Source organism: Tympanuchus pallidicinctus, unplaced genomic scaffold, assembly GCF_026119805.1.
Source record: "Tympanuchus pallidicinctus isolate F22 unplaced genomic scaffold, pur_lepc_1.0 scaffold16, whole genome shotgun sequence".
NCBI classification, from domain to species: Eukaryota; Metazoa; Chordata; class Aves; order Galliformes; family Phasianidae; genus Tympanuchus; species Tympanuchus pallidicinctus.
The window spans coordinates 12719064-12731573 of NW_026294679.1; the positions used below are offsets into that span (position 1 = coordinate 12719064).

Genomic DNA, 12510 nt, shown 5'->3' on the forward strand with positions numbered 1-12510 from the left:
TGTGATTCTGCTTACAGATCCAAGGAGTGGGAAAGCTGAGCTCTTAATTCTCCTGCTTACCCAAATTTCTCATTTTTCCCCTTTGAGAGAACCAGGAAATCACATACAGAATGCAAGGTTACATGCTGACAGGCACCCGGGACAACAAGACCTCCCATGAGGTAGGCAGGCAAAGCATCACACCAGGGAACTCCAGATCTGCTCTTGGAGGAACCTTGAGGTTCCTCTGAAGCAGCAGAGAGAAGGGGAGAAAGAGCTGACCAACAGCCTTAAGCAAACCTGGCCTGCCAGCCTTACCTATGACTCCAAGAGTATTGTATGACTTTAATAGATGTACTCATATCTACAGATGGGTCTGCACTGCCTACCCTACCTGCTGAGTTGGGCCAACATCCTGGTCTGCTCTAGAAGTCTTCCCATTCCCTATCCAAGCTCCTGGCTGGCCACACAGATGGAAATGTGGAAACACTTGAATATTCCAACTGGACAAGATCATCTTTGCATGGATAGAACAGAAACAGACTGGCAAGAGAGCTGGGCACCAAACATTCTCCATCCATGAGGGCTGCAATGACCACGAGTACCAGTGGTTGCCCTACAAACAGGGCTGGAGCATCACATGGTGGTGAATGTGGCTCACCCTAACACACTCTGATGGCCTCATTTCAACCAAACAAGCAGAAATCCTAGCTGCCACCTTGCCCACCTTGCTGTGGGATGTCCCTGACATTAGCCTGAGCCAGCTGCCTGCGCCAAGTCTTGGCTTTTGTGGCATTTCATGGAACAGGTTGGCTCCTCCACGGCAACCCCAACTGCTGAGAAATCAATCATGACCAGCAGTTATCTGTTTGATGGTTAACAGCCAGAACTGTAGCCAAACTGGTTGTTAATTGGGCTAACAACTGATTTCAAGGGGTTGTTCAGCAGGGCCCAGCACTCCCAGCAATTGACCAGGAGCTGTAACTAGCAGCCGGCCCGCAATTAACGGAGCCTGGGGAAATTCGCGGGCCGTTACCAAAGGGCCGGCTCCCAGCTGGGCAGCTGCTTCTCACGGGCGCTGGGCTGAGCATGCAAATCAAGCCAGCACTCAGCATCTCATTTCACATCTCCAAGCCAAATTTCTCCTACCAATGTACAGCCTGCGCCTTGTCACCTTGCATCTCAGAAGCATTTTCCGTTGTAATTGAGTTTGGGGTTTTTTGGGTTGGTTGGTCTTTCTTTTGGAAGTTGCAACTGGGGTTTTTCTCATATTTGCTGTGAGCATCCACCTTCCAGCCCTCCTCCAAGTCCCTCACAAAGTCTGCTTTGCTATGGCAGCAACGAAACCAGGGAGCACACCAAGATCTGCCACGCCAGCTGGTGCCGCCTGGTGTAACTGACCTTACACGATAGCACGTCTTTGGGCAAGGGCTGCCATCCGCTCTGGGAGGAACTCATAAAATGAGAGACTCCATCCACCAGGGTGTGTTACTGCAATGTAGAGTTGGCAAAAGGATCACTGAAGCTGAGTTTTTCCATCTCCTTACATTATAAAAGTTCTGAAAGATGGAAAAGAGAAGAAAAAAGACTGTAGGCCATATGGAAAGGAGAGGTCATCCTAGGAAGCAGGGACCTTCACAGTGCCATGACTGCATCTGATAGGGATCCTCCAAACTGAACAGGGGACCCAGATGGGAGCAGGGATACACATCAGGCACCCACGCTCCAACAGCCCTCAGCATCCCGTTTCCAGCCCACAATAGCACAAGGTCAGCAAAAACACCTGGGCACAGCCATAGTGCTTCTTACCAGTCTGGTTCAGGACTTCACAGTCACAGACTGCATCTTGGCCACTGCATCTGACAGCCACAAGGGACCTTCTGGTGCTCCAGCCCTTACGAATGCAGGAGAGATGCCGTACATTGAATGAACGCCTCTTCTCCAGAGCAGCACATCTGCAGTGGGTTTCATAGTGGAGCAGCACGGGCTGCTACTCACAAGCCCCAGCTCACCCTTTGGTGAACACAGCATGGCTTTGTCAGGAGAGCAGTATCTTGCCCCAACACCAAAGCAGAACACAGTCGCAGCTCCCCGGGACCCTACGCCAAAGGAGATTCCTGGGGGAAAGCAGGAGTAGCCCCATTTCTGGGGAGAACTGTGGCTGCTTGAGGTTGTGTGTGGGCAGGAGGCAGAGGTGCTGCAATTGGAAAGTGGGGTGGTAATGAGGAGCAGATGTGTAGGTGCTTGGAGCATCCCAAGTGCTATGGAAGTGCTAAGTGTTATTATTATGGGCAGGAAACAAGCTGCAAAAACCCACCGATTCCACAATCCCTGTCTCTGTGTCTTCTCCAGGATCTGGGGCCGACTCTCCTCATCAGCCCCAGGCAAATGGGAGCCAGAGTGGAGGTGCCATCAGCTGTGCCTACCAGATTCAGAGGGGCTGTGAAAAAAGGAGAGGGGCCCAGAGAGAGAAATGCTCAGCAGGAGCATTGGGGCTGGTCCATGCATGGCCAGCGAGCCTTCCTGCCCTGGAGACTTGCTATCCTGGGAGAACACCGAGCTTATTTCTGCTCGGTCCTATACCTCCCTTCAAGGATGCTCCTGCAACTCTTGCAACCACAGCTAGGGGGGTGGGAACTAGATGATCTTTAAGGTCCCTTCCAACCCAACCATTCTATGATTCCATCTGGAGTGGCTGTGCATGAGCAGAAATATGGGATCCCCTACTGAGTCCTTAACAGTCCCTGATTCTGGCTATAACTCCCCTTCCAAGGAGGGGTCTTTAGAGAGCAGGGCTGAGATGATCCACACTCTGTGGCCATTCCCCGCCCCCTCCTCCAGAGGAATTGCTCTCACACAAATGAAATGTGTGTAATTAATGGGCAGGGGGCTGGACAGGTCCGAGATGAAAGCGTTTCCTGGACTTGTCCTTCATTTGCATGGTATCAGAAGCTGTTCAGAAGGTGTGACTTTTCCCACAGGGAGCCCTGGCTCGGTGGCACAATAAAGCCAGGACTTCTTACCCAGAATTAATTAAAGGAGGGGGATGGGGATGGCAGGGAGATGTTTGAAAGCTGAGCCTGATGCAATAAACAAACAGCCCAGCCCTCCTTCCCAACTGGAGCGTGCCCCGTTCTTGCCATGCACTACAAGGCTCACCCTGCTCCATGGGCACCTCATGGACAAGTTGCTGTGCGTTCACTCTGTGTTGATGACTGGGCTGCTCATGGTGAGAGACAGGACAGAGCACAGACAACAAGCTCCAGTAGCAGACCAAGCTCTGGTGCAGTGGGGGGATACAGCCCTGCTCCAGCAGCACAGCTTGCTGCTCTTGCCACCTCCACCTGCTGATCCCTGCTATGGAATCCTGAAGGCTGGAAGAGATCACTAAGATTGTCTAGACCAACTGTCAACCCATCACCACCACATCCCTCAGTGCCACGTTGCTGGGAATTGGGCATGCTGCTCCAGCCAGGATCAAGTGATATCAGTGCAGGAAAAGGGTATGAGAAGCCATTAATTAATTCACTTACTCATTAACTAAGTAGCAGCAGGCACTTTAATCTTCCAAGCAAAGGCAAAATGGCATTTGCTGGCTGGAAGCTGAATCTAGACACCTTCATGCAATAAACAAAGCCCCAAATTGTAATGCTCCTAGGTTGTATGGTAACCCAAAAGCTCTTAAATGAAAAGGAACTAATTAACCTCAGACCAACCACCCTGGGAGAGCCAGCATCCCTCGGCAGGAGCCAGGCCTGGGTGCCTTTCTCAGCAGCACAGCCAATAGCACAAGCTCATAAGGCTGTGCTGGGACACACTTCTTCCCCAAACCCTGTCCCCTTGTCCCAGGGTGCTGGGTGGCCTCGGGCATGGAGTGCCCAGGCCATGCCCTCCCCCATGCCATTATCCCAGGGGAAGAAACAAGGGGACACCTGGTGACCTGCCTGAAGCCAGTCCTGCCCTTCTGCTGCCCTTACCTGGAGCAGCCACCAAGTACCGATTCATCCAGGCTCGCAAAACCATTAAGAGAAGCAATTAGACAAATTAATGAAAGAAAAGCACCCATTAAGACCTATCAAACACCATCTCCACCTAGGGAAGGGCCAGGAGCCATTCACCTGTATTCCCAGCAATCTGGGGACAACAACACGGGTTTGTCCCAGCACTGTGATCTCCAGCCCTGATTGAGACGCCTCCTTACACCACTGCCTGGCCAACTGGAGACAACTGGGGCCACTTGAGAAGAAGCTCTGGGCATTCTCAGAGAGCTGCGGGTACCCAAGGTCAGGTTGGCTGGGGCCCTGGACCCTGAGCTGTGGCACCCAGCCCACAGCAGGAGGGAGGAACTGGGTGGGCTTTAAGGTCCATTCCAACACAACATTGTGCGATTCTGATATGACTCCATGAAAGACTCTCCCCGTGCCAAGATTCCATTTTACTGCACCCCCGAGGAACAAATGCACGCACCTCCATAGGGCAGAGAGGTGCCATCTCCCCATTAACCCTGGGAATTCCTCAAGGAAAATGATTTCCATAAAACACACCTGGATCCAGAAGTTCAGGCACCCTCCCATCTCTGCTGCTTTGGGAAGGGCTGGCACCATGCAGCAGCCTCAGCCTGTCCTGCATCTCTCCATCCTCCCCACCCCCCTTCCATCCTGCTTCTCCAGGCCCTCCCAGGAAAGCAGGCAGGCTCAGGTAGGCTAATACAAATTTTTAATGCACATATTAAATAAATATTTCAAATCATTTCACATTAAATTTTGTACACAACTGAAAAAAAAAAAAATCCTCAAGGAAACAGGAAAAAAATAAAAATAAAAAAAATTGGATGAAAATTCACCCCTGGTCCTGGCTTCTATCCAGTGTCTTTGTTTGCCCTCCCCATTAAGAATAATTGCTTTAACCCTTTGGAGAGAGGCAGTCCCAGGGCAGCATGAGCGGAGTGGGGCTGGGTTTGCTCACTCAAAGGATTTCATCTTCCCCTGGATCCTTTTTTGACCTAAATAAAAGTCTGGGCCTCCATCAACAGAAGCTGTTACGGAAACCCTCTCTTTTCCGAGGGCAAAGATGAGAGAGCAAACCTGGAAGAGACAGCTGAGGATGGAAGAGTCAAGCACCAAACCGAATACTACCACAAAACAGCCCAAAGGGGCTCTGCAGTGATTTGTCAGCTTCTTTAATTTGACAAATGAAAAAATCCACCTGATTTTTTAAAGAAAGTCAATTTTTGGTGAAAAGCTCACATTTTGAAGATGGAAAAAAAAACAAAAAAACAAAAAAAAAAACCCACAACAAAAACAGTTATCAGCCATCACCCGCTGCCTCACCGTAGTAGTTAAAAAAAATGAAAAATAAAAAATTATCCACAGATGCTCTGATGGGTGAGCGGTGCCAAACTGGTCCAGGACTCCCTACGAGGCACTCAAGGGCAGTTGGCCCTAGTGGACATGTGAATCCTCCGTCACCTCGAGGCACATCCTTTCCCTCCATCCTTATCCAACCTCTCTGCTGAGCATCCATTCAGGTGAGCATCCGTTCAGTTCGGTTGGGTTGGATTCCCATCTTTTTTTTTTCCTTGTTTGTTTTAAGCGAGGATTTTCCCCCCTAGAGCTACGAAAAAAAAAAAATAAAAAAGTACAAACCAAAACACGACCCCAAACACTAAAACATTTCTAAGCGAAGGGCTCTTCCCCCCTTCAGCAGTCTTTGAACATTTCATCTCTTGTAAAGTTGGAGTACAAAAATAGAGCCTCTTTCTTCTTTTTTTTTTTTATCTTTTTTTTTTTTTTTTGTAAAAACAGAGCCACCCCCAAACCATCAACAACTAGTAGCGAAGTTCTTTTATCCTCCCCCCATGCCCCGCTGTTGCTTTCTTTTTTTTTCCCTTTAAGAACCCTATCACAGCGTCTCTATGCCAGTCCACGAGGGCACGCGTCACGGGCGCACCCTGGCGCTGGAGTTTCGAGTCCTTTTGCTCCTGCGGTTGAAGGGGTAGTTGAGGAACTCGAAGCGCCGGTGGGGCTCGGTGGTCTGGTGGCCCTTGGGGAGCCGCTTCATGAAGTGCACCTCACGTTGGTGCTGCCGGGTCTTGGAGCCCTTGCGCGGGCGGCCCTTGCGGGTGAAGGCCATGTACCAGCCCTCGTACTTGGCGTTCTGCAGTGCCGTGTAGTTGTTCTCCAGCACGATCTCGGTGAACACGCAGTCCTTGCCTTTGCCGTTACTCTGCAGACGGGGATAGAGGGATGGGGATGAGCGACGGGAGCGCTTCTCACCGCTTGATTTCTAGCTGGGAGTGAGCCACCCACCCACCCTTTGGGCAGTGAGCACAGGAAGGGACAAGACGTGGTCTGTGAGGACGGTGGAATGATGTGAAGGATGAGGGTTCGGTTGCTGCCCAGATTTTGGCCGGTGCCCCATCCCTGGAGATGCTCAAGGTCAGGTTGGATGAGGCCCTGATCTGGTAGGGGCATCCGGCCCACAGCAGTGGGTGGAACTGAGTGGGTTTAAAGGTCCCTTCTAACTCAAACATTCTGTGATCCTACAGTCTTCAGGGTCCCTTCCGACCCAACCATTCTGTAACACTCACAGATACTAGTTGCAGGGATCAATGGAATAGCTGGAGGCTGAGCTCCTGCACCTCAGACAAGGCACAGGGACCAGGGAGAGGACCCAATGTGTCATGGTTCCCGAGCAGGTTAACATCAGCCAACCCCAAGAAATGGAAAAACCCTCCTGAAAATTCATTGCCCTGCCAGGATTTTGCTCATCCACCCCGGGGTAGGAGCACGGAGGCTCAGAGGGAGCGTGACTAACCAGTGTGTTCAGGGCCTGCCCCACGGAGCATCTTAACATTCCCAGCCCTTGTACCATGTAATCGGGGAGAATAGCCCGGCAATCCGCCTATTTGTTCGGGGAGATACAAGGACACTGCACCCACCCTCCCCTTCCCTTGCTGCCGGGCTGCGGGTTCCTTGTCTACAGAGCCCTGTGCTCCCCACCCCACCTCCTAACCCAGGGATGGGTGCCAGCCCCCGCCCTACCTTGCCGATCAGCTTCCCCTTCTTGTTCATGCAGATGTAGAACCCCGTGGCCGCCCCCTTGATGCGCACACGGCTCCCAAAGGTGTCGGTCTCGACGATGAGCTTGGCTGGAGAGAGCAACAGGAGGAGAGACGGGGAGGTCACAGGGGTGGAGAACCTGGCAATGCCAGCCTCCTCCATGTCACTGCATCCCTGCATGGCAGGCCTTGGTCACCTCACTTTGTCACTTGGAGCAGCTCTGCCTTGCCCAGATCCACATGGCTCAGGTGCCACAGGGGCATCCCAGGAGGAAAAAGGGATCCCAGGGGACAGGGCAGCTGCCCTGCACAGTGCTCTGCCAGCTGTCCTCAGCCCGTGGGGACACTGCACCGAGCTGGGGCTGCAGGAGGAGCAGTGACTTTGCAGCTGGCAGGGGAGGCGTGAAGGGTACGGCCATCCTTTTAATGCCTTTCACCTTTGCACAAGTCGAGAGGGCATATTGATTTGGTCTCAGTTTTTTAATGGAGGCATCGATTGACTTCCTAAGGAGCTATGCAAATCACAGGTCGATGGGCCGCCTATAAATAGACCTGTCACCTTCCCCCCTGCGCGGCCACCCTGGGAACAGAGCATCCTCCTCCCCGCCCTGCAGCCCCCCGGCAGCTCTCCTCCTGGGGCAAACCCCAAACCCAACTGCAGCAGCAGAGCCATGCTGTGCCGCGTGCCAAAGGCTTCCCCACAAAAAGCCCCCCAGGGCTGTCCCAACTCACCACCACGTCCTGCCACAAACCAGCCCTCACTGCTGCCCCCCCCAACTTCAGGGGCACTCAGAGCACACAGCCTCTGCCCCACAGGGTGCACCGTTCTCCCAGCTCTGCAGATGGGATGCTCAGTTCCTCAGGACCACGATGCAGTTCATTTTCACCAGTAGCCCCCAGCCCTGCAGTGGCTTTGCAGTGATGCTGCTGGATGGCAGACCCAGGCCATGTGCTCACTAAACCCAGCCTGAGCAGTACTTCAGGATCACAGGTAAATCACCGCCTGTCTCCACAAAGTCTTGATCCTGCACCAAGCGTGGGGACTTCTCCCACTGCCCCCCCACAGCTCCTCACCTCCAGCACCCCATGCACCATCCCACACCCTCAGCCCAGCTCAGAGCCAGGAAATTTGGCTGCCCTCACCTCACACCAGCCCCTTGTAGGGGCTCAGCGTCCCTAGACCACCAAGCCAGGGACCCCCAATCACCCATATGGGGGAGGATTGATCCAGGAGGCAGTCAAAGCTTTAAGGAGAATTGATTTTTCCCTGCTCTCTCCCAGAGATAGGAAGAGCAGGGAGGGAGGGAGGAGGAAGGCAGGCACGGATGCGCGGCGCTCCCCTCCAGCCCTGGAGTCACAGCCATCAGCCTGCAGGAGGGGGACAAACCCGAGCAAAGGGACCGCAGGGGGGTGAGCAGATCAACGGCACCGCAGGAGAGGAAGGGAGAAGCCAGCAGTGCTGCCAGGGCCGAGAAGGAGTCCATCAGATATTGACAATTAAGACAGATAACCGACAGCGCCGGGCTCCATGTGAAGTCAGCTGTAAAAACGTCAGCATGGGAAAAGGGGTCACCCACAAAAATAAATCAGTTCCTTCTGCACGCCTGCCCCAAAAATCAGATGGGGGAAAAAAAACCAAAAACACACACTGCAGAAGGAAGGGCCCTTTCTAACGAAGGGTATTTTCTTCTGACAAAGGTTTTGGGGCGACATTTTTTCTCCCTATTTAAGGGACGGGGGGAGCTTAACATTTTCAACTCTGTTCTTTCGCTGAAGTGACAGATTTATCCCAGAAAAGTTATGTTTCGTGCTCAAACTTTGAAGGGAAAGCGGCTACGTAAACGCTGAAAAAATGCAGCGAGACACACTTGATCCCCCAACTGGACTGCGAAGAGGAGAAAGTATTCAGGAAATGTTAAAAAAGGTGAAAGTAAGAAGCGATTTAATAGCTCTTCCAGACATGGGGGCCTCCCTGGAGATTCATATAGAACAATCCCGAACCTCTATTTTAACATTTACAGACTTGCAACTCCTAAAACTTTACATCTGAAAAACTGCTTGTTCTCTCTCTGCTTTAGATCAGCCCTCGTTTTCCTGCCCCGCTCCTCAGATGCTTCACCTCTTTTATTACGTTTTAATAGAGTTTTTCGAGCCGCCGCCGCGCGTCCCCTCCTTTTGGCCTTATTTAAACCTGGCCGCTCCTGGAGGTGCGGAGCTGCCTTGAAAACGGAGGCGTTACAGGGCTAAAGCCAGAGGAGGCTTTGGGGTTTGCTTGGCCCTTTTGCTTGGGAAGCTGGCTGACGCTCCTTCCATCCAGGAGCGGCTCCCGACTAACACTGCGTACGGGATTCCACACACAGCTGAAGTTTGGTGCGACATCGGCAGCCAAAGCAAAAATGGGAATAAAAACCAAACACCAAACAGACCGGGGAAGGAAGCAAAGTGCTCCTACTAATCTCCCTCAACAAGAAAGGGAAATTGCGGCTAACATCAAAGAACGACGGTTGGGATGGCTCCGTACAGCACACGGCAGCACAGGCACCTCCTGTCCACAAGGGAATGGGGCACGGTGCCCCGCTGAGCATGGATGGGGCTGACGCCACTGTCCCCATGTGACACCAGCACGTGTGGCCGCGGTGCCCGGGCTTCGGGTGGCTGCAGCGTGGCACCGCTCTCCTCCCCACGGAACCACGGGCTGGGGGGACATGGGGTGCCAAGTGTGGCACAGCAGCAGGAGGGCCGTGCACAGTTGCAGAGCCCCCCCAGCTTTGTGTCCTCCTCGCCCGCAGCCAACACCTCGCCGAGTCCACACTCCTAGCTGGGGAAGGGGAAGCACCAGGAAGGGGAGTATGTGGGGGAAGCACCGCTTTGGATGGCTCTAACTCAGGGCAGGACTCCAGAGCAGCACTTCACCTACAATTTCAACCCCCTCGCGTCTCTTCCAACTTTACCCTCTGTTTCTCCTCCAAAGGAAGAATCAGAGACTGTCAGCGCTGCCTGTGCCAAACCAAGCCTCGCAAGTCAGGTGCGCAGCAGCAGCGAGCAGCACCCACCCCGCAAGCACCCAAACCCACTGAGCGCTCACCCTGCTGTTCTCCCTTCACAAACCCCTGCACACGCCAAGCGATCCTAATGATTTCTGGCCAACCAACAGGACGGAAATCATCAATCGGCACACAGCGCTGTGGACACTTCCCAGCCCACCCCCTCAACCACGTCCTTCCTTACCGTGCACGTCCCCGTCCTCAGCCATCGCATTGATTTTCTTGTTGTCCAAGATCTGCACGTGCTTCCCACTGGTCCGGCTGTACAGCTGGTAGGTGCGCACGAGCCGCCGGCTGAGCTGATCTGTCACCAGGCTCTGCTCCCTCACATGCTGTGTAAAATTAGGTGGGGACTGAACAGTTACCTTTAGGAAATTAAAAAATATACGACACACCATTATAATCTCTACTCCTCAGGGGGGCGAACGGGCTGAGCAAGGATCGCCGGCGCCTGCAGAGGAGGAGCAGAGTCAGTGGGATGGGGGGAGCTGAGCCCTTTGGGACCAGGATCCCCCAGACGGGTGTGTGAGTCGTGGGGATATGATGGGGCTCGGTGACCCCTGAGGTCTGCCAGGACTCGGTGGGTCCCAGCTGGCACAGAGGTACCCAAGATGGGGTAGGCAGCTGTCAGGACCCCCTTTGCCCCTAAACACCCCACTCTTCATGCCCCAAACCTGGAGACGAGGCAGAGCTATGAGCCGTCAGGACACCACTCCCTTCACCTATAGCACAAACCCCAAAGAGCTCCGTACCCATCCCTCACCATCACCCCGTTCCCGGTGCCGTCCCCATCCCAGCTCCAACCCCTGGCCCCCATAGCAGCAGCCGACCCAGCCCCTCCAGATCTGCTGCTCCCTCACCATAAGCAATTCTAGGATCAGCCCGACCCGCTCCCCCATCCCCAGCACAGGACTCCTTTCCCCCTTCGTCTCCAACCCCTCTTTTAAGTCCGGAAAATTTCACTGCTCACTGACATTTATAAAGACGTATTCCGAGCAAATGTTAGCGGGTCGCTCCTTTCAACACCAGCAGGCCAGGACCCCCCCGCCACCCCCACGTCAAACGGGAAGATTCCCCACCACCAGCAGACCCCAATAAAAGCCGGAGCCGCCTCTCTCCCGCAGCCGCCCATACATCGACATCTCCCCTCGGCAGTGCCACCCCTCTGCCTCCGCGCCTTTCCTGCAGCCGGCTGTGGATAATGCACGGACTCTCCCGGCCCTGATGAGGGTACCATGTGGAGGAGAGGTCATTAGCCGTGCCGCTCCGTCTCGTCCTCCAAAATATTACAGCTATGTTTTATACAACCGCACACTCCTCTGCTTTGGGGATGGAAACTCCATTTTTTTTTTTTTTTTTCTCCTGAGCTTCCAATGAAATAATAATAATAATAAAAAGCGGCTTAAGGAGCGTTTTCAAAACGCTTCTGCACCTGTGGCCCCGGGGGAGGGGGTTTCTCCCCATTTTGCACACAGCCACAGCCCCATCTCCCGCTGACACTCCTGGCCCCGGCGATGCCAACCAGCAGCAGCAATGTTCAGCTGGAGCGAAATCTGCGCTTTTTAGTAAGGAAATTGACTTTTATCCCCCCCTTCTTTCCCTCCTTCCCTTTTTTCTTTTCCTCCTCTTTTATTTTTTTCCTTTTCCCCCTTTTCTTCCTCCATCCCGACCCCTTTCTCTTAATTCTACTTCGTTTTTCGGATGAAAAAACAACTCCAGACAAGAGGAAGGGGCGATCCACAGTGCGATTTAAAGAAGAACGGGAGGAGCGAACCCCCGGTTCACGGGTGGGCGGGGGGCCCTCCGTCCCCCGCACCCCATCCCGCACCCGGCATGCAGCCACCCGCTCCCGGCTCTTTCCAGCGGGGCTCGCGTCGTCTGCGGGGCTTTAATCCGAAACCCCCCCGCGATCCCCGGCCCCGAGGGGCGAACAAAGCCGGCGGCGGAGCGGGCGCTTACCTGGGCTTGCAGGCAGAGGACGAACAAGTGCATGAACCTGGAAGAGGGGGTGGACAGAAAGCGGGAGAGAGGTGTGTGAGCCGGGGGGCTGCGGGGAGGAAAGGAGGGAGGGTTGGGGGCAGGCGGAGGGAGGTCTGCGGTACTCACACGTAGCTGAAGAGTGAGGAGCAGGGGTCCATCGCGGAGCGCTGCGGGGCCGGCAGCCCGGAGCCCGGCGGCGGGGTAGGGGGGGGGGGGGGCGCGGCGCTGCTCTGCTCCTCGACTCCTCTCGCCCTGCCTCGCCCCGAGGAAAGGAGGGCACAAGCGGCTACAGAAGGGGAAAGGCCCCCGCCGGCCCGCCCGCCCGCCCAGCCCCCGGGGGAGCGCGGCCGGCAGCCCCCCGCCGCGGGGAGCCCCCCGCCCCGCTCCGCTCCGCTGCCGGCCCGGGAGGCGGCGGGGGCGGAGAGCCGGGGGGGCGGCCCCGGCGGG

The 12510-nt window shown here is 54.5% G+C and overlaps 1 protein-coding gene across 3 annotated transcripts; it reads right to left on the bottom strand.

Annotated features, from left to right (window-relative positions):
* Positions 1-4706: 4706 nt before the first annotated feature.
* On the bottom strand, positions 4707-12274 carry FGF8 (fibroblast growth factor 8). 3 transcript variants are annotated; one of them, XM_052677172.1, is made up of 6 exons: positions 12190-12274; positions 12043-12079; positions 10268-10448; positions 7023-7129; positions 5929-6204; positions 4707-5592 (listed from the first exon to the last, which is right to left on the bottom strand). In XM_052677172.1, the coding sequence occupies exons 1-6, from the start codon at positions 12219-12221 to the stop codon at positions 5587-5589; spliced, it is 639 nt and encodes a 212-aa protein (XP_052533132.1). In that variant the 5' UTR covers positions 12222-12274; the 3' UTR covers positions 4707-5586. The 3 variants fall into 3 exon arrangements, with proteins under 3 accessions (XP_052533132.1, XP_052533133.1, XP_052533131.1); XM_052677173.1 differs by lacking the exon at positions 4707-5592 and having other exon boundaries at positions 5812-6204; positions 10268-10415; XM_052677171.1 differs by lacking the exon at positions 4707-5592 and having other exon boundaries at positions 5812-6204.
* Between the last annotated feature and the right edge of the window lie 236 nt (positions 12275-12510).

Bases quoted from the DNA above. Each gene is read 5' to 3' on its own strand.
- FGF8 (XM_052677171.1), bottom strand. From the start codon at position 12,221: ATGGACCCCTGCTCCTCACTCTTCAGCTACGT. The intron at 10,449-12,042 runs GTAAGCGCCCGC...AATTTCCTAAAG, and splicing joins TCCTCTGCCTGCAAGCCCAG to GTAACTGTTCAGTCCCCACC. The intron at 7,130-10,267 runs GTAAGGAAGGAC...TGCTCTCTCCAG, and splicing joins TGAGGACGGGGACGTGCACG to CCAAGCTCATCGTCGAGACC.